The sequence below is a fragment of the Pipistrellus kuhlii genome, unplaced genomic scaffold (assembly GCF_014108245.1).
Source record: "Pipistrellus kuhlii isolate mPipKuh1 unplaced genomic scaffold, mPipKuh1.p scaffold_m20_p_8, whole genome shotgun sequence".
NCBI classification, from domain to species: domain Eukaryota; kingdom Metazoa; phylum Chordata; class Mammalia; order Chiroptera; family Vespertilionidae; genus Pipistrellus; species Pipistrellus kuhlii.
The window spans coordinates 27,083,667-27,103,013 of record NW_023425584.1 but is presented as its reverse complement, the minus strand read 5'-3'; the positions used below and the strand labels follow the sequence as shown (position 1 = coordinate 27,103,013).

The following is a 19,347-nucleotide window of genomic DNA, read 5'->3' as shown; positions in this document are numbered from 1 at the left end:
GTCAATTTTGTAAGATGAAAAATTTGTAATAGCTTAAATTAAAATTTTAACAATAGCCTCTAATTGAGGTAGATTAATATTACATGATCACTTGGTATGTTTTAAAGTAAAAGCTGATGAATGTTTAAGAAGCCTTTTCACCAATTCCCTGGTAGAGTCATTGTTTCGAAATAGATACCAAAAAGCCTACACAGACTCCTAATGCTATGACAACCAAGGGAGTAGAAGGATGATTGACATCTTGCTATCTCTAGCTTACCTTGCTAAAGATTATCTCTGTGTGGTCTGCGGCAGGTTTCTTCCCTAATGCTGATGAAATCTAGTTATAAGAGTAGCTTTCATGGAATTGTAGGAAAGAAAAGTTGATTGACTGACTCATAAGAAATGTTGGCCTAGGTCCAAGAAAGAGATCATAAGGTTGTCAAGAGAAGTCAACATCACTAACTCAGGCTTTCTTCTTTTCAGAATTCAAGAAATTCTGTTCTGGCCTCTTCTGGATTTGGAGCGTCTCTCCCAAGTTTATCACAACCTTTGACATTTGGAAGTGGAAGGAGCCAGTCCAATGGGGTTCTAGCCACGGAGAACAAACCTTTGGGCTTCTCTTTTGGCAGTAGCTCTGCAACAGAGTCTCAAAAAGACTCTGATCTCTCCAAAAACTTGTTTTTTCAATGCATGCCCCAAACTTTACCAACCAGTAACTACTTCAGTACCGTTTCAGAGAGTTTGGCTGATGATTCCTCCAGTCGAGACTCATTCAAACAAAGCCTTGAGAGCCTGTGTAAAGGCAGATCCACTCTTGGAGCAGACACTAAATCAAGCTCTAAGGCTGGCAGCTCTGTGGACCAGAAAGTGCCTACAGAGTCCATGCCCACCCTCACACCAGCCTTCCCACGGAGCCGCCTCAATGCCCGCACCCCAGAGAGCCATGAAAATCTATTTTTACAGCCCCCTAAACTGTCCCGGGAAGAGCCCTCGAACCCTTTCTTGGCGTTTGTGGAGAAAGTCGAACAAAGCCCTTTCAGTGGCTTTGCATCTCAGGCATCAGGTAGCTCTTCCTCTGCTACCACTGTCACCTCCAAGGCAGCACCCAACTGGCCCGAGTCTCACTCCTCTTCAGAGTCAGCATCTTTAGCAAAGAAGAAAACCCTCTTCATCACAACTGACTCCTCCAAACTGGTGTCGGGTGTTCTCGGCTCAGCTCTTACCACTGGGGGTCCAAGCCTCTCCGCTATGGGAAACGGCCGCTCCAGTTCACCCACCAGCAGCCTCACCCAGCCCATTGAGATGCCTACTCTCTCCTCCAGCCCCACAGAGGAGAGGCCAACTGTGGGGCCTGGGCAGCAGGACAATCCCCTCCTCAAAACCTTCAGTAATGTCTTTGGCAGGCACTCAGGCAGCTTTCTGTCCTCCCCAGCAGATTTTTCACAGGAGAACAAAGCTCCTTTTGAAGCTGTGAAAAGGTTCTCACTGGATGAGCGAAGCTTGGCTTGCAGACAGGACTCGGACTCCAGCACCAACAGTGACCTGTCAGATTTGAGCGACTCTGAGGAGCAGCTGCAGGCCAAAACTGGCCTGAAGGGGATTCCAGAGCACCTGATGGGGAAGCTAGGCCCCAATGGGGAGCGCAGTGCTGAACTGTTGCTGGGCAAAGGCAAAGGGAAGCAGGCGCCGAAGGGCCGGCCTCGGACTGCACCCCTGAAAGGTGATCCTGCTGGGGCTATCTAGCGGCGTGGCTTGGCACTAGCCTGGAATGCCTGTTGTGCTCTTGGGTAGCAGAGGCCCTCGCTTTGATGGAAAGTTTATAATCTCATAAAATTACATAGCCAACGGCCTAACAAAGGCCCCTCACCAGACCTGTTTCAGGGCAGGATTGCATGTAAATCAGCACTGTAAGAGGGTATCTGTTAGTATAACCATAGTTCCACAGAGGAAGTCCTTGACCTTCCTTAGTAGTCTCTTTGTTCGGGAACTCTTTCTTTGTGTTTTTCTCATCCTTTTCTGCTCTCCTTTGGCCCATTCTCTCTACTCACCCCTCACTTTGCTTCTCTCTGACACATATGTAAGGTTTTATGTCATTGCCAAAAGCCATTGTATTCTGTGGTATTAAGTTATTGTCCAGAAGTATAAGAGCTGATGATAAAATTAAAAAAAAGTCTGGTAGTAAAAGTAGCTGTTGTCATTAGGAATTGGTATCCCATTAGAAGCTCAATTAGAAGACTCCTTGATTAGAAATAGTCATATCCCTAGGGGCCAGAGACAGGTGGTGGCTACCTTCTACCTTCTGCCTTCTTGAGTTTTCCTCCTTCATGACCAGAGTTTTTTACTATAATGAGGTACTTCCTTCAAATTCTCCACGGTCTTTACCCCCCCCCCCCCCCCCCCCCCCCCCCCCCCCCCGTGAAGCCTTTTTGCTCCCTCTGCTCCCTTTCTGTCAAGGATGAACTTGATGGGCACACTTATACCTGTCACAACCAACCACCACTTCTTTCTCCCTTGACACAGTTGGCCAGTCAGTCCTGAAAGATGTAAGCAAGGTGAAGAAGCTGAAGCAGTCCGGAGAGCCCTTCCTGCAGGACGGGTCGTGCATCAATGTAGCCCCTCACCTGCACAAGTGCCGCGAGTGCCGCCTGGAGCGGTATCGGAAGTTTAAGGAACAGGAGCAAGATGATTCCACCGTGGCTTGCCGCTTTTTTCACTTCCGGAGGTACCAGACTTCTCTCTCTCTCTTTCCAGTTTCCATTAGTGAGACATAGTTCCCACTTTTTCTGAATCTATAAGTGTGTGTCACCATCTTTCTCTTTGTTTTCCTTACCCCTTTACTCTCAAGTGTGTGCTAAGGCTCTGCCACAGTAGCTACATTTAGTGTGGATGTGAAATGACATGTAGCCTTGTCCTTAGAGAACTGAAGCTGCCAGCCCCTGACCTGTGAGAGTTATTCCTAACTTGGGTTCCTCTTGAAACCAGTGGTATAAGCAGAACTCAGTTTTGGACTATGAATCTGCCTGGCCACTTACTCCCCCTCTTCAGTGCTAGAGTAACTTGGGTTCCTTAGAAAGGAAGAGAAATAAGATTAGGAGATAATGAGCATTGTTTTTGAAATAGAGAAAACTGGTGAAAATCCTAGGGATATCCCCTGCTTTTTACCAAACAAAACCTAATAAACGTAGAAGGGGAATTTCTTCTAAATAATCTTTCAAGAAGCCTTAATTTTTAAAATAAAAAAATTCAAATAATTTATCTACTTGGTGTTGGATTCACTTAGCAAATGTGTATAAAACACATAATGTGTACTAGTCATTGTTCTAGGCACCAAGAATTAAGCAGTGCACAAAACCTTCAAATTCTAGCCTTTGAGAGATTTGCTTTGTAGTTGGAGAGGCAGACAGTAAGAAAAATAAGCTTAAATACATTGTATGTCAGCTGATATTAACTATGAAAAAAATAAAGGGAAAGAGGATTGAAGTGTGGGAGTGAAGGGCACATTTTTCTGGGAGACTAGTATTCCAGGAGGAGGGCATACCAAGAGCAATTGTCCTGAGGCTGGAGTCTGCCTGGTGTGTTTATGGCGATAGGGTGACTATAAAATAGAGTAAGCCAGGGAGGAAAAGAGTTGAGGTTAAAGAGTTAATGATAACCCTGGCAAGTGTGGCTCAGTTGGAGTTTTCTCCCGTATACCAGAAGGTCTTGGGTTCAGTTCCCAGTCTGGACACATGCCTAGGTTGCAGGGTCTATCCCTCTCATGGTACAAGGGAGGCCACCGATCCATGGGTCTCTCGTATTGATGTTTCCATGTTTCTCTCTCTTTCTCGTTCCTTCCCTCCCTCTCTAAAAAACAAAACAAAACAAACACACAGTAAAACCTATAACTACAGGGGGCGGGGGGAGAGTTAATGATGGGGCCAGATTTTAAAGGCTACTCTAAGGGCCTTGGCATTCATGCTGGAATAAGTCATTAGAGGTTTTGAGCTTATGAGTGATGCTGATGAGTGTTTTATAGGAGCACTCAGACTCCCTGTTTGAGACTAGATTACATTGAGGCAAAGGCAGAGAGAAGGGGCTGTTACAATTATCTAGATGAGAAATGGTGGTGGTTTGGTGTGAGGAGGTAGCAGTAGAGGAGATGAAAGTGATTGGATTAATGATATGTTTTGAAAATAGAGCCTACATGATTTTCTGACGGGTTAGGTGTGGAGTATAAAAGAAAGGAGTCAAAGGTTAATTCTACAGCTTTTGGCCTGAGAACTGGTAGAATGGAATTTCCATTTACTGATAAGGAGATTTCTTCGGAAAAGCAGGTTTGGGAAGGAAAATAGGGAGCTTTAACTTGGATATGTTATATTTGAGAAGCCTGTAGATTTCCAAATTGGAATTGCTGAAAGGGTAGCTGGATAGACAATGCTGGAGCTGAGAGAAGAGGTCCAGGAGATAAAAATTTGGATGTCACAAAGTATTTAAAACTAACTATGAGTCTAATTACGATCACTTAATGAACGTAATTAGAGGACTGAGTTCTAGAGCTTTCCAACATTTTGGAGATGGGAAAGATGAGGAGGAACTGGTAGAAGAGGCTGAGAAGGAGCAGCCAGTGGGATATCCTAGAAGACAGCTGAAGAAAGTATTTCCTGGAAGGAATAATGAACTGTGGCAAATGCTGCTTGATTGGGCCAGGTAAGATAAGGACTGGACTATGACCATAGGATTTAACAAGAGGTAATGAATGACCTTGTCAAAACAGTTTTGGTAGATTGGTGAGGGAATACTTGATGGGAGTGGATTAAGAGAAAATAAAAGGGAAAAGAACTAGAACTGGTGACAACCAGTATAGACAACTCTTTCAAGAAACTGCTCTAACAAGCAAATAAATAGAAGAGAGTGGGATCAAAAGGACATCTGAGATATAAACTGTTAGAATGTTTTTGAGATAGCAAGTTCAAATACTGACAATGATTCAGGAGAGAGGAAAACATAACTTAAGAGAGAGAATTTGTGTGTAGAGCAATAGGCGGAGAGATTGGTCTTCACTGGGACGTGGTTCATTCATAATAGCAGATCAGATGATATACATGGAGTTCAGTTGCAGGAAGGTGTGATGGTGAGAGTTTGTTGGAGTTCTCTTCTGGCTCCTTGTATTTTCTCAATGGAATGCTTAGCAAGGTCCTCATGGGGAAAATAATATTGGAGGATTGAAAGAAGATACGAAACAGGCATCTGGAATGTGACTGCCAGGCAATTTTAAGAACTCACGTAATTTAGGTAGACATTAATTTAAAGGGTGATAGCATGGTTCTGTGTTTTCCTCTGCTTACATTTAATGGCAGGGGTATATATGTTAGAACAAGTAGGCATTTCTTGGGACAGCTTTTTAAAGAACCTAGGCCTGCCGAAACCGGTTTGGCTCAGTGGTAGAGTGTCGGTCTGCGGACCGAAAGGTCCCGGGTTCAATTCTGGTCAAGGGCATGTACCTTGGTTGCGGGCACATCCCCAGTAGGGGGTGTGCAAGAGGCAGCTGGTCGATGTTTCTCTCTCATCGACGTTTCTAGCTCTCTCTCTCTCTCCCTTCCTCTCCGTAAAAAATCAATAAAATATATTATAAAAAAAAATAAAAAAAATAAAAATAAAGAACCTATGCCTAGTAAATGTTAACAGAATTTATTATTAGTGCAGAGAATACATACTACATTGATCAAATGTGATGACAATTTTTAACTCAGTCTAATTCCTCTTAAGCTTCATTTTTTTTCTTTTAGGTTCTAGGATTTTAGGAATGTATTAGTTTGCATTGGCTGCTGGTATTTACTATGTATTTGACTGTCTACCTTTTTGTCTCAGGCTGATCTTCACTCGAAAGGGGGTACTCCGTGTGGAGGGGTTTCTGAGTCCCCAGCAAAGTGACCCTGATGCCATGAACCTGTGGATTCCCTCTTCCTCCCTAGCAGAAGGGATAGACCTAGAAACCTCAAAATACATCTTGGCCAATGTTGGGGACCAGTTCTGTCAGCTTGTGATGTCTGAGAAGGAGGCCATGATGATGGTAGAGCCACACCGTAAGGCACCATCTTCCTCACTGGAACTTCCATTATATTTTGCTTAAGGGAAGGAGTGGAAGGAGTGGCAGATGGCATATTCTATAGATGAATTAAGACTGATAAGACTTTTGTGTAGCAAATTATATAACTTGAGGCCCTAACAATATCCAGCAGACCTCATTCTTTTAGTCTTTGAAAGTTGACAGACCAAAAACTTGCCTTTTTTCATTTTTGTCTCAGAGCTTCCATAATAAGTATTATGATCTCTACTTGGGTTTGGTTCACTGAATATTTTCAGCTTGCTGTGAACCCACTTGTATTAGTAAATGATATTCTATTGTATGTGAATAGATGAAGTGCTAAAGAATGCTATGTTACACTGGAACTCACATTATTCAACCATATATGATATTCCCATGCCTGTGAGATACTGGATCCTATTTCTAGGCCAAGGTAAATTGTACTATGAAATTATTCCCTACATTTCAAGAGAAGAATCCTCTTATTTCAAACTACCTCAAATTGACAATTTTACAGTATCTTAAGTAATAACGTGTGACATTTATTCTCTGTTGACACTTGTCAGAAATATTAGAAATTCCATGTGTTTTGTTTCTCTTACAATTATAGAAAGATATATTTCATAAATCTTTGAGCTTTATTGCTGGACAAAATGACTTGAGTAGGAATCAGTGTATCTAGGGTCTATTGCTATAGTTTAGTTTATCTAATGCCAATAATATTTCTCTTCCTCCTCCCACCAGAGAAAGTGGCATGGAAGCGTGCAGTGCGTGGTGTACGGGAAATGTGTGATGTATGTGAAACAACTCTCTTCAACATTCACTGGGTTTGTCGCAAATGTGGATTTGGGGTCTGCCTTGACTGTTACAGGCTCAGGAAAAGCCGTCCACGCAGTGGTAAGCAAATACTGTCCTTTGTAGTTCGACAGGTAACCTGGCGCTTTGAAATTGAAGCAGGGATGGGTTTATGTGCCCTTTTTATTTATTTACTAGAGATCCAATGCACGAAATTCGTGCAAGGGCCTTGGCGCCCCTCCCCCACCACCACCGTAGCTGCCTCTGTGGCTTTGTCCGGAAGGATGTCTGATCTGATTAGCATATTACTCTCTTATTATTTTCTTATATGTATATTTTTATTGACTTCAGAGAGGAAGGAAGTGGGAGAGAGAGATAGAGAGACTCATTGATCAGCTGCCTCTTGTACACATGCACGAGCGCATACAACACATGCATACATACACATGATGTTCCACTCCACCCCTAGGGATTGAGCCCACAACCTGGGCATGTGCCCTGATTAGGAATCGAGTTGTTACCTTCTAATTCATACATAGGTCGATGCTCAATCATTGAGCCATGCCAGGCTAAAATATATATTTTTTTAATTTATTTTTAATTTTTAAAAAGTATTTTATTGATTTTTTTACAGAGAGGAAGAGAGAGAGATAGAGAGCTAGAAACATCGATGAGAGAGAAACATCGACCAGCCGCCTTCTGCACACCCCCTACCGGGGACGTGCCTGCAACCAATGTACATGCCCTTGACCGGAATTGAACCTGGGACCCTTCAGTTCACAGACCGACACTATCCACCGAGCCAAACCAGTTTCGGTTATATATATATATTTTTAAATAGACTATAAATACTATATTTTGGGTTATAAACTAAATCTTAATAAAATTAAGATGATTCATATAGAGTATATTTTTTTACCACAAAAGAATAAATTAGAAATAGAAACTTATCTGGAAAAATCTAATATTTGTAAAGTGAACAACATACTTTTGGGGGTTTTTGGTTTGTTTGTTTTTAAATATTTTTTTATTGATTTGAGAGAGAGAGAAACATCAGTGTGAGAGAAATATCTATACACACACCCCTACCAGAGACTGAACAGCAACATGGACATGTGCCCTGACCAGGAATTAAACCGATAACCTTTCAGTACATGGATGATCTCAACCAACTGAGCAACACTGGCCAGGGCAACAACACAGTTTTAAATATCCAGTGGATCAAAGGGGGGAAAATCACAAGAGAAATGAGAAGATATTTTGAAATAAATAAGGTTCAAACACAGTGGATTGACATTTGTGGAATACAATTAAAGCAGCACTTATAGGGGAATTTAAAGCACTAAACACTTATATTAGAAAAGAAGCAGTATTTCAAACAGCTAAACTTCTGCTTGAGAAAACTAGTTTAAAAAAAAAGGGTGAGAAGATGCACTTTACCAATAGTAGGAATGATAGGTCATTACTACAGATCATTATACTGAAACATTTGACAACTTAAATGTAATGGACAAATTTCATGAAAGACACAAACTGTCAAATTTCTCAAGAAGAAATACAACCTATATAACCTAATATTAAGAAATTGAATTTGGCCGAAACCGGTTTGGCTCAGTGGTGGAGCGTCAGTCTGTGGACTGAGGGGTCCCAGGTTCGATTCCGCTCAGCGGCATGTATGTTGGTTGCGGGCACGTCCCCAGCGGGGGCGGTGCAGGAGGCAGATGGTCGATGTTTCTCTCTCATCGACATTTCTGGCTCTCTGTCTCTCTCCCTTCCTCTTTGTAGAAATCAATGGAATATATTTTTAAAAAAAATTTTTTTTTTAAAGAAAAAAGAAATTGAATTTGTAGTTTAGAAAATCTTCCAACAAAGAAAACTTTAGGCCCAAAGTTGTATCAAACATTTAAGGAGGAAATAATACCAATTCTACACACACTGAGAAAATGGGAGGAAATGCTTAGGAACTCACTTATGAAGGCAGCATCACACTCATATCAAAGCCAGACGAAGACATAGCATCCCACTGCTAGGTATTTATAAAAGAAATTACAACATGTCCTTGTACCTGAATATTTATGATAGCTTTATTCATAATAGCCAAAATTTGGAAACCAGCCAATGAATGGGTAAACAAAATAGGGTACATTCATACCCTAGAATTCCACTCAGCCACAAAAAGGAATGAATTACTGATACATGCAACAATATGGATGAATTTCAAGATCATGATGCTAAACAAAAGAAACCCAATGCAAATGACTATATACTGTATACTTCCAGTTATATGAAATTCTAGAAAAAAGCAAAACTTTAGTGTTAGAAAGTTGATCATTGGTGGCCAAGGGTTGAGAAAGGGGCATTGACTGCAAAGGGCTCCAAGGGAACTTTAGGAAGGGAGATGGAAATGTGCTGTCTTGTGACCTCCTAAGTGAAGGCATTTTACTTATTTCAGAAACAGAGGAGATGGGTGATGAAGAGGTTTTCTCCTGGTTGAAATGTGCAAAGGGGCAGTCCCATGAGCCAGAGAATCTAATGCCCACACAGATTATCCCTGGCACAGGTAAGGAAATTCCTGTTTTAGACTTGGTATGTGGAAGCAGGGGAGAGGAGGGATTTAAAGATAGAATTTAGCCGGGACCGGTTTGGCTCAGTGGATAGAGCATCAGCCTGAGGACTGAAAGGTCCTGGGTTCGATTCCGGTCAAGGGCATGTACCTTGGTTGCAGGTACATCCCCAGTAGGGGGTGTGCAAGAGGCAGCTGATCGATGATTCTCTCTCATCGATGTTTCTGACTCTCTATCCCTCTCTCTTCCTCTCTGTAAAATATCAATAAAATATATTTTTTTAAAAAAGATAGAATTTATACATTATAAAGTTGGTGAAATAGTTGATGCCAGCCTTATATATTTTTTAAGCCTCACCAGATTTCTCCAAGGATTTGAATATTTAGAGAGGTGTTAGCTTGTGTGCAGCCACTGCACACATTTTGCTTCACCTTTCTTATTGGAGAGGTTGATTACCTTTCTACATATCATTTTACATTTTTATGGTTGGCAGGGCCAAAATAGAAAAATCCAATCCCATGCTGTCAGAAAGACTTTTGGTTTTAGGTTTTTAAAAATCCAGCTGAAGTTAATCAAACATGAAGCTAATCAAACTGAGGAAGGCAATTTAACAGCAGGAGTAACTGGTTGTGTTTGTGTCGAAGTCCCAGTTTACTTCATTGATTCCTCTTGACAGTCTGTTTCCAACTTGCGCATCTCCACTAACACATATGCATTAGCGGTGGTGAGCCTGCAAAACTCCTGCTTATATTTTTCTTCACAAAAGAAAGCTTGGGGCTCGGGGAGCACACCTGCACCCTTATACCCCAGTGCTTCCAAGCAGAGGGCTCCCTGAGTGCAGTGGTAGGGTGCTGCTCCCTTCTGGTCTAAGCATTAGTTAAAGGTTTGTGTCAGTTTCACATTGGCCTTTTTTTTCTCCCCACTTTTTCTAGTGTTTGTGTTTTTTGGGGGGGACTTTAAGTAAGGTCTTTAGCACAACACCTGAACATACGAGAATTCTAATGTTATTGTTATTATTACTGTGTCTCTTTTCCAGCTCTTTATAATATTGGAGATATGGTACATGCTGCCCGGGGCAAATGGGGAATTAAAGCAAACTGCCCTTGTATTAGTCGGCAAAACAAATCTGTGTTGAGACCTGCTGTCACCAATGGGATATCACAGGTAAAGTGGGGTTTGTGAGTGAAACTTTAATATGAGTTATTCAAGGGATTTTAATTCCCTCTGACTGGTACAAGTTTCTCTTGATTCATCTTTAAAGCCAATTCACATTTTAGTTGATAAATAATACAAAGAGATTCTTTGTATCTTGTCAAGATTTATACCTCAGGGTCCAGTGTAGGTGAAGAGTGTAGAAAAGGTTACTGGGAATATAGTCCTCTCTGTGCATGGATCCTGTCCTTGTCATGTTAGGTATAAAGGACAGAGATATGAAGATTGGCCTGCTGACCTGAAAGCAATCCCAGCCTCCAAAGGGAGTCTGGTTTTCTCATTGCTGTGTCAGAGGTAGAAGTCATTCCTATTTGTGACTTTTGAACAAGAGGCTGGGGTGTGGTGTGTGTGTGTGTTTAAACTCACATATACACAACTAACTGATTATATTTGGAGGCCCTTCCAGGAATGCTACTATTAATATCTAGTCAATAAAAGGCTCAGAGATTAATGCTGAGAGACCTCAAGATATATTTTCAGTAGAGTTGCCGTATTAAAGCAAATCATATGAAAGTTTCAAGAATAGAATAATAAACATTTATTGAGTTATGTATGCCAGAAAATAAGCTAAGCTCTTTGCATATATTATCTCATTTAACTTTAAAACAGCTCTAGTCAGATTCTGATCACCAATTTGCCATTGCCCAATTTGAGCCTTAGACGTGCTAAACAAAACCATGTTTTATTTTCAAGCCTTTTTCACTGCTCTTTCCACAGAACCTAGCTAGTTTCTGTCACATCATATGACTCAATAAATATATATTGACTGAATGAATGAACAGTTTACAGGATAGTTTCAGACTGTTTTCCCTGACTTAGAGTCCTCTAACTAGACCTATGTAGCCATTATTTTTGCTCCACAAGGACAGCACTCTAACGATGTTGGTGTTGGCCTTCTGTGCTTTAGCTTCCTACCATAAACCCTAGTGCCTCTTCTGGAAGTGAAACCACCTTCTCAGGGGGAGGAGGAACTGCAGCGGTAACAACTCCAGAGACCGATCCCAAAGCTGACAGCATTGACATCAGAGCTGATGAGCCTCCAAAAGCGGACAGTTTGGCATCAAACAGCAGTAGTGAGCTAAAAGCCATCAGGCCCCTTTGTCCTGACACAGCCCCACCCTCCTCTGCCCTGCACTGGTTGGCAGATTTGGCAACTCAGAAAGCTAAAGAAGAAACAAAAGGTGAGATGAACAGAAGCCTCTGCCCTGCATGGGGTGGATCACCTGAGTTTTTCTTGGATTCTTCAGACTCACACATTACCATCAACATTTATGAAACATGCCACTTGCTTTCTCTGGCTGATCACATAAAACAAGGGGATCGCATGTGACTTTTTCTAGAAGTGGAGCTTTTTAAAAAAGGCACATGCCTTGGTCTCTACCCCAGACCTCTTTTAGACAAAATTGATGCACGATTTTTAATAAGCTTCCCAAATGGCTCTGTTATGCAGCCAGGGGTAAACCGTTTTCACTGGGGAATCATTAAAAATGCAGATTCCATGTGCCCCACCAGAACTATTAAATGAGGACAAGACCAAGAATCTCCATTTTTAACAAGCACTCGAGGTGATTCCCCACGGAAGAAACACTGTCTTAGAAAGTGAGGGAAGTGAAAGGTGGATGGGAACAAAAGAAGTGTGAAATCCAGATCTGGGAAAGAAAGGAAGAAGTAGGAGAGCTTCACTTTGGCATGAAACCTACCATAGTTCTAGCTCATCAGGCTTGGCCCAGACAAACCATGCATAGTGTGTCGGGCAGGGGAGAGGAGAGGAAAGGCTTTCCTCCTCCCCCTTGGCTGATTTTTAGGAGTCATTTGCCTGCTGGTGTTCCTTGTTGTGCTAATGCTGTTCCCGGTTATGTTCTTTCAGAAGCAGGGTCCCTGAGGTCGGTGCTCAGTAAAGAGTCTCATTCACCCTTTGGGCTGGACTCGTTCAACTCCACTGCAAAGACTCCAAAGCTTTTTAACAGTCTGTTACTGGGTCCCACTGCCTCCAACAAAACCGAAGGCTCTAGCCTTCGAGACCTCCTTCACTCCGGTCCCGGAAAGCTTCCTCAGACCCCCTTGGACACAGGCATACCCTTCCCCCCGGTCTTCTCTACATCCTCAGCAGTAAGTGTCCTCTCTACAACTCACGCCGTTGCTGTTTCTCCATGCGAGAACCATCAGAAATATGATAGCTGGGTTCGAGGGTAGGCGGGTGACTTGTGTTGGCTACATTGTCCAGCCAACAATCCTTCTTCACATAAAGTTTGGGGTCCTTTTAAGCAGTGAACCTTTTGTGCCATGTTAGGAAGTCAGTGGACATGAGACATTGAAATTATCTATCATCAGTAGAAACTACTTTGTTTTCTTGACAGGCATTCATTTTTATTTTTTTACATAGGCAGTATATTGGTATTGTATTCTCTTGGACATCTAACAGATGCCCCAAACCTAACACTTCTTAAGACCACACTCCTGATCTACCAGTAAGCCTGCTTGCTTCTCCTTCAGTTTTTCTCTCTTGGCCAGTTGGATCTCCATTCTCCAATCTTGCAATCATTTGGGACTCCCCTCATATTTCATATCTAATCTGTCAGCAAATCCTTTCAATTTGATCTTCAAAATGTATAGAGTCCACTCATTTCTCATAAGTCAGTTGCTTTCCCTCTGGTCTGAGCCAACATCCTCTTGTGTGCATTTTTGCAATAAATTCCTTTCTCAGGCCCTCTTTATTGCTTCTCTTTTCACTCTGCAGTCTATTTTACACAGCAGCTAGGTAATCCTTTTAAAATACAGGTCAAGCCGAAACCGGTTTGGCTTAGCGGTAGAGCTTCAGTCTGCGGACTGAAAGGTCCCAAGTTCGATTCCGGTCAAGGGCATGTACGTTGGTTGCGGGCACATCCCCGGTAGGGGGTGTGCAAGAGGCAGCTGGTCGATGTTTCTCTCTCATCGATGTTTCTAGCTCTCTCTCTCTCTCCCTTCCTCTCTGTAAAAAAAAGATAAATAAAATATATTTTTAAAAATAAATAAATAAATAAAATGCAGGTCAAGCTGAAACCAGTTTGGCTCATTGGATAGGATGTTAGCATGTGGACTGAAGGATCCCAGGTTCGATTCCGGTCAAGGGCATGTACCTTGGTTGACGGCACATCCCCAGTGGGGGTCATGCAGGAGGCGGCTGATCGATGACTCTCCCTCATTGATGTTTCTAACTATCTCTCTCCCTTCTTCTCTGTGAAGAATCAATAAAATACATTTTAAAATAAATAAAATAAAATAAAATACAGGTAAACCCTAGCCCGTTTGGTTCAGTGGATAGAGTGTCAGCCTGCAGATTGAACGGTCCCAGGTTCAATTCTGGTCAAGGGCACATGCTCAGATTGCAGGCTCGATCCTCAGTAAGGACTGTGTGGAAGTCAGCCAATCAGTGGATCTCTCTCATCAATGATGTTTCTCTCCCTCTCCCTTCCTCTCTGAAAACAATAAAAATATTTTAATTAACTAATTAATTAATTATAGGTCAAAACATGTCACCTCTGCCTAAAATCCTTTATAGACTTCCTGTTTCTCTCATAAGCAGAATCCTTTCAGTGGACTTTAAGGCTCCACCCCAGCTATATGTCTTCTCACTTCTCCGACTTCAACTACCACTCTCCCTCTTGTTCACCCTCTTCCGGCCTCTCACAACTTCTTGCTATTCCTTGAACATGGTCGGGCATGCACCTCTTCAGAGTCCTTGCACTTGTCCTTTTCTCCACTAGAGCTTTCTTTTTCGGGTAACCACATGGCTTGCTTCATCAACTTCCTCTCCTCCCTCCCAAAATGTCACCCTCTCAGCAAGACTTCCTAGACCACCTTTTAAAAAGTCCATCCCACTTCCATCCTCCACTCATATCTGTTTTTTCTACACTTACTATTTTTACCATTGCACTAAACTACCACCTGACTTAATGTGTATTTTATTTATTGTCTGATCTCCTCTTCTTAAAGGCATTTTTTATTGTTTTATTCATCACTATATCCCCAGTGCCACAGTATTTGACACATACTGGTGCTTAGTAAGCATTTGCTGAAAAGTGAATTCACAAGGTACACAACTTTAAAGATACAGTGAAAAGTCTTCCTTGGTGTCTCCCAGCCACATGTTTCCTTTCTAGAGGTCACTATTGTTTCATGAGTGTCCTTTCAGGGATATTATCATATGTACATAGCTTTGTCCCCTCTTTTTACACAAATGTTCTACATAGTGTTTTTCTGTTTCCAGTTTATATATCTTGAAGATCATTTCAAAGTAGTACATAAACATGTTTCTCATTCTATTTTATGATTAATAGCTGAAATTTAATGAACTGTGGATGGTTGAACCTTGTACAGTATGGGTTATTTGTCTCTTTTGGATAAATGACTTTAAAGAAATTACTTTGCCGCTATTTTTTTTTATACTTGCTCTTAGCTTCCCCTTCCAGTTTTTATTTTTATTTTTAAACTTTCTCAAGATGTTTTATGATTACATGTACTCAATAGAGACAATGATTAGTAACACTTTAGGTATAGCAGGCATAGGATTATTTAGTTTACTAAAGCCCAATTATTTTATGTATCCCTTGGGCATTATAATCACAAAATTTATAACCCACAAAGTAAATTATATTTTTCACTCACAGTATTTTGTGATTCCTCTGGTCTACATGCATATGCTTAATACAAATTAAGGGCTGAATGCAAAGATATTTATTGAGTATCAAATCTCTTGAGGCATAGGGGATCTTTCTGTACTTTCATTAACGTGAAGCAAATATGAAGGATAGGGAAATTTAAGATACTGACTTAATAGGTTCCTTCCTCCAATTATAAAAGACATTTAAACTTATGAAATCTAATCAAGTAAGCAGAACTCCTTCTTATGAATACAACTATTAGACAAATTTGTGAATGCTCTTTTCATGCTGCCTCCATCAAACTTACCTGTGGATTTGTGTCTGGCAGGGAGTGAAGAACAAGGCCAGTCTACCCAACTTCCTTGACCACATTATTGCCTCAGTGGTAGAAAATAAGAAAACCTCAGATGCTGCAAAGCGGGCCTGCAACGTGACTGACACCCAAAAGGAGGTGAAGGAGATGGTGATGGGGTTAAATGTGCTGGACCCCCATACCTCTCACTCCTGGCTCTGTGATGGGAGGCTTCTCTGTCTCCATGACCCCAGCAACAAAAACAATTGGAAGATCTTCAGAGAGTGCTGGAAGCAAGGCCAGGTAAGCGAGAATAGGCAGTTCCCTGTGCTGCCTATCTGCCGCAGCCTCCGGAGAGCTGCAAGTCTCTCTCAGAGACACACGGAAGTTCATTATAGACAGTCTTGCTACTTCGAGTTTTCTTGGATTTTTAAAAATCAGAGATTCCTGCCGAGACCAGTTTGGCTCAATGGATAGAGCGTCGGCTTGGGGACTGAAGGGACCCGGGTTCGATTCCGGACAGGGGCATGTACCTTGGTTGCGGGCATATCCCCAGTAGGGGGGTGTGCAAGAGGCAGCTGATTGATGACTCTCTCTCATCGATGTTTCTAGCTTTCTATCCCTCTCCCTTCCTCTCTGTACAAAATCAATAAAATATATATTTTTTTAAAAATCAGAGATTCCTGAGAAAACATTATGGATTCTTTTATTTCTAAGCTGTGGACCTCTGTTCTTAATAGGTCTGTTGAAATTCCTGTTAGGTGGCATTAATGACACCTTTAGGGGAAAATCCTTCAGTGTGATGTGTAGTGAGATCAGGGTGGGTGGAAGTGGGTCGTACTTTTTCTAGGTAAATATTTTAAGGACATACAAGTTTTTTTGTTTTTTGTTCTTTGTTTTTTAATATATTTTATTGATTTTTGTACAGAGAGAAAGGGAGAGAGAGAGAGAGTTAGAAACATCAATGAGAGAGAGTCATCGATCAGCTGCCTCTTGCAACACCCCCTACTGGGGATATGCCCGCAACCAAGGTACATGCCCTTGACCGGAATCGAACCCGGGGCCCTTCAGTCCCCAAGCCGACACTCTATCCACTGAGCCAAACCGGTCCCGGCAGGACATACAAGTTTTTGTGATAGTGTGATAACACTGCCTAATTTTTTTCTTCTTTATTTATTGATTGATTGATTGATTGATTTTTTACAGAGAGGAAGAGAGGGAGATAGAGAGCTAGAAACGTTGATGAGAGAGAAACATCGACCAGCTGCCTCTTGCACACCCCCTATCAGGGATGTACCCGCAACCAATGTACATGCCCTTGACTGGTCTGCAGACTGGAGGGTCCCAGGTTCAATTCCGGTTAAGGGCATATGCATTGCTTGCGGGCACATCCCCAGTAGGAATGGTTTTTATTTTCTGTAGGTGACAGGTTGAAATCAGAGATTCTAAAACTGGGAAGGAACAGTAAATCATCATGGACAAGAAAAGTTGGCCCCCAGAAAACCCTTCTATTATCTCCCTTCACCCTGAGCTCAGAGTATTTCCTAAGTGGGATATTTTTCTTTCCACAGCCAGTGCTGGTTTCAGGGGTACATAAAAAGCTCAAGTCTGAACTCTGGAAGCCAGAAGCCTTTAGCCAAGAATTTGGAGACCAGGATGTGGACTTGGTGAACTGCAGGAACTGTGCTATAATTTCTGATGTGAAAGTTCGGGATTTCTGGGATGGCTTTGAGATCATATGCAGTAAGTAGCTCTTATATCTAGTTCAATAATGGCAAACTGGGAAGTAAGCATCTCTGTGTTCAGTTATGCCCACAGAATAGCAACATATAGCCTCTTGGTGGGAGGAACATTTTTGCCTGTTGCTAACCGGGTAGCTAGCTTGGCAATTGCATACCTTCCAGAGCTCATCTGAGCTTAAGCATGTGATCCACAGAGTGTGTGAAGCACACTTTCACCCTAAGGAAGGGGGATAGAATTCATCACAGAAAAATGAACTTTGCCTCTTTGCCTTTCCTCTGAGGTGGAAAATTATAGGTGTACTAAAGCAGTGGGTGAGAAAAACAGCCCATCTAGTCCATTATGGGAGTTTACAAGTCTGAAAATAAGAGCTTAGTCTTCTCTTAGTCTCCTAAATTTTGTAGTCCCTGGAAAATCATACAACAGCCAACCCAGCAGATGTTTGCAAAAGTGTTTCTGTCTTCCAGAACGATTAAGGTCAGAAGATGGACAGCCAATGGTGCTCAAACTCAAGGACTGGCCCCCGGGGGAAGATTTTCGGGACATGATGCCAACAAGGTTAGTGAATTACAGTGGGTCGTCTTGAGAGACTTTTCCTTGCTGAAGCCGTCATAAAGTCATCACAGAAAAATGAACTTTGCCTCTTTGCCTTTTTCCACCAGTTAACAAATTAAGTCATCTTTCCTGCTTTTTTTGTAGGTTTGAAGATCTGATGGAGAACCTTCCTCTACCAGAATATACCAAACGAGATGGCAGACTCAATCTGGCCTCTAGGCTACCCAGCTACTTCGTAAGGCCTGATCTCGGCCCCAAGATGTACAATGCCTATGGTATGAGAGTGAGGCCATATTGCTCTTTTTGGACATTATTGTTCCCATTTTACCTATAAAGGGAGTATAGAGATGATAGAGGGCAGTGTCAGGTGCTAGAGAAGTTAATAGTATCCAGGATGGTCTTGAATATGTTTGCTTTCATCATACTAGTTTGCATAATATCTATATGGGTCCAGTCAGTTTGTATATCTATGGTAGTTAGAAAGTATCCTCTCAAAAATTCTATACAAGGAAACATGATTCTTGGTTTTTAAGGGACTCATAAAGTAACAGTGAAGAAGCTGAGTACTATGCTACCCAACCAGCTCTTTGTGAAGTTTCAATAACGTCCTAAATCACTGTGAAAACCAAGCTGTATTTGTTTATTTTATTAATTTTTTTAATCTTCACCCGAGGATATTTTTCTATTGATTTTTTAGAGAGAGGGAAAGACAGAGAGAAATATTGATATGAGAGAAACACATCAATTGGTTGCCTCCTGCATGAGCCCCGACCAGGGCTCTGGGCCAGGGAGGATCCTGCAACCAATGTACGTTTCTTGGATCAGAATTGAATCTGGGGCCCTTTGTTCCGCAGGCTGACACTCTATCCACTGAGCCAAACTAGCGAGGGCCAAGCTATATTTGGTATATGTCCTAATGCCCATATCCGTTTTGCTTTTGAAGAGGAAATCATTTTTGCCCTGACTGGAGTGGCTCAGTTGGTGCGGCATCATCCTGTCCACAGAAAGGTTGCCAGTTCAACTCCTGATGAGGGCACATGCCCAAGTTGTGGGCTGGATACCCCAGTGGGGGCATGCAGGAAGCCGCCAATCGATGCTAGTAAAACAGTAGTATCAACCAAGCTAGAAATCAGTCTTAAAATGCTATGAAAGTCATAAACAAGATATTCTTCCAATGTTATTCAATTAAAAGTATCTTCGAGTATGTTTTCACTTGCAGGGTCTATATGGATTCTTCAAAATATTCTCTTTCACCTTGCATATTCTCTTTTACCTTTTGCCTTCAGGCTTGATAACAGCGGAAGATAGAAGAGTTGGCACAACAAACCTTCACTTGGATGTGTCTGATGCAGTTAACGTGATGGTGTATGTTGGGATCCCCGTCGGGGAGGGTGCTCATGATGAAGGTACGATTTCTAGAATCCACTGTTTGAGGCATGGCCTTGAGAATAGAATTGGGTGTCTTCCCCTCAATCAGGGCCAGTGGCTTTTTCTTTTACTTAT

At 41.9% G+C, this 19,347-nt stretch overlaps 1 protein-coding gene across 6 annotated transcripts in view; it reads left to right on the top strand.

Annotated features, from left to right (window-relative positions):
- The window catches only part of KDM3B (lysine demethylase 3B), a 57,771-nt gene that overhangs the window by 32,548 nt on the left and 5,876 nt on the right, over positions 1–19,347 (top strand). For 5 of the 6 annotated variants that reach the window (XM_045576540.1, XM_045576542.1, XM_036425006.2 and 2 more), the window contains 13 exons: positions 466–1,702; positions 2,503–2,704; positions 5,830–6,044; positions 6,791–6,943; positions 9,294–9,401; positions 10,442–10,569; positions 11,525–11,798; positions 12,485–12,726; positions 15,586–15,852; positions 17,121–17,292; positions 17,757–17,847; positions 17,989–18,119; positions 19,131–19,250. In XM_045576540.1, coding sequence (XP_045432496.1) covers positions 466–1,702; positions 2,503–2,704; positions 5,830–6,044; positions 6,791–6,943; positions 9,294–9,401; positions 10,442–10,569; positions 11,525–11,798; positions 12,485–12,726; positions 15,586–15,852; positions 17,121–17,292; positions 17,757–17,847; positions 17,989–18,119; positions 19,131–19,250 — 3,340 coding nt within the window. The remainder of the gene's footprint in view (positions 1–465; positions 1,703–2,502; positions 2,705–5,829; positions 6,045–6,790; positions 6,944–9,293; positions 9,402–10,441; positions 10,570–11,524; positions 11,799–12,484; positions 12,727–15,585; positions 15,853–17,120; positions 17,293–17,756; positions 17,848–17,988; positions 18,120–19,130; positions 19,251–19,347) is intronic. The other variant, XM_045576541.1, reaches the window with a different exon arrangement.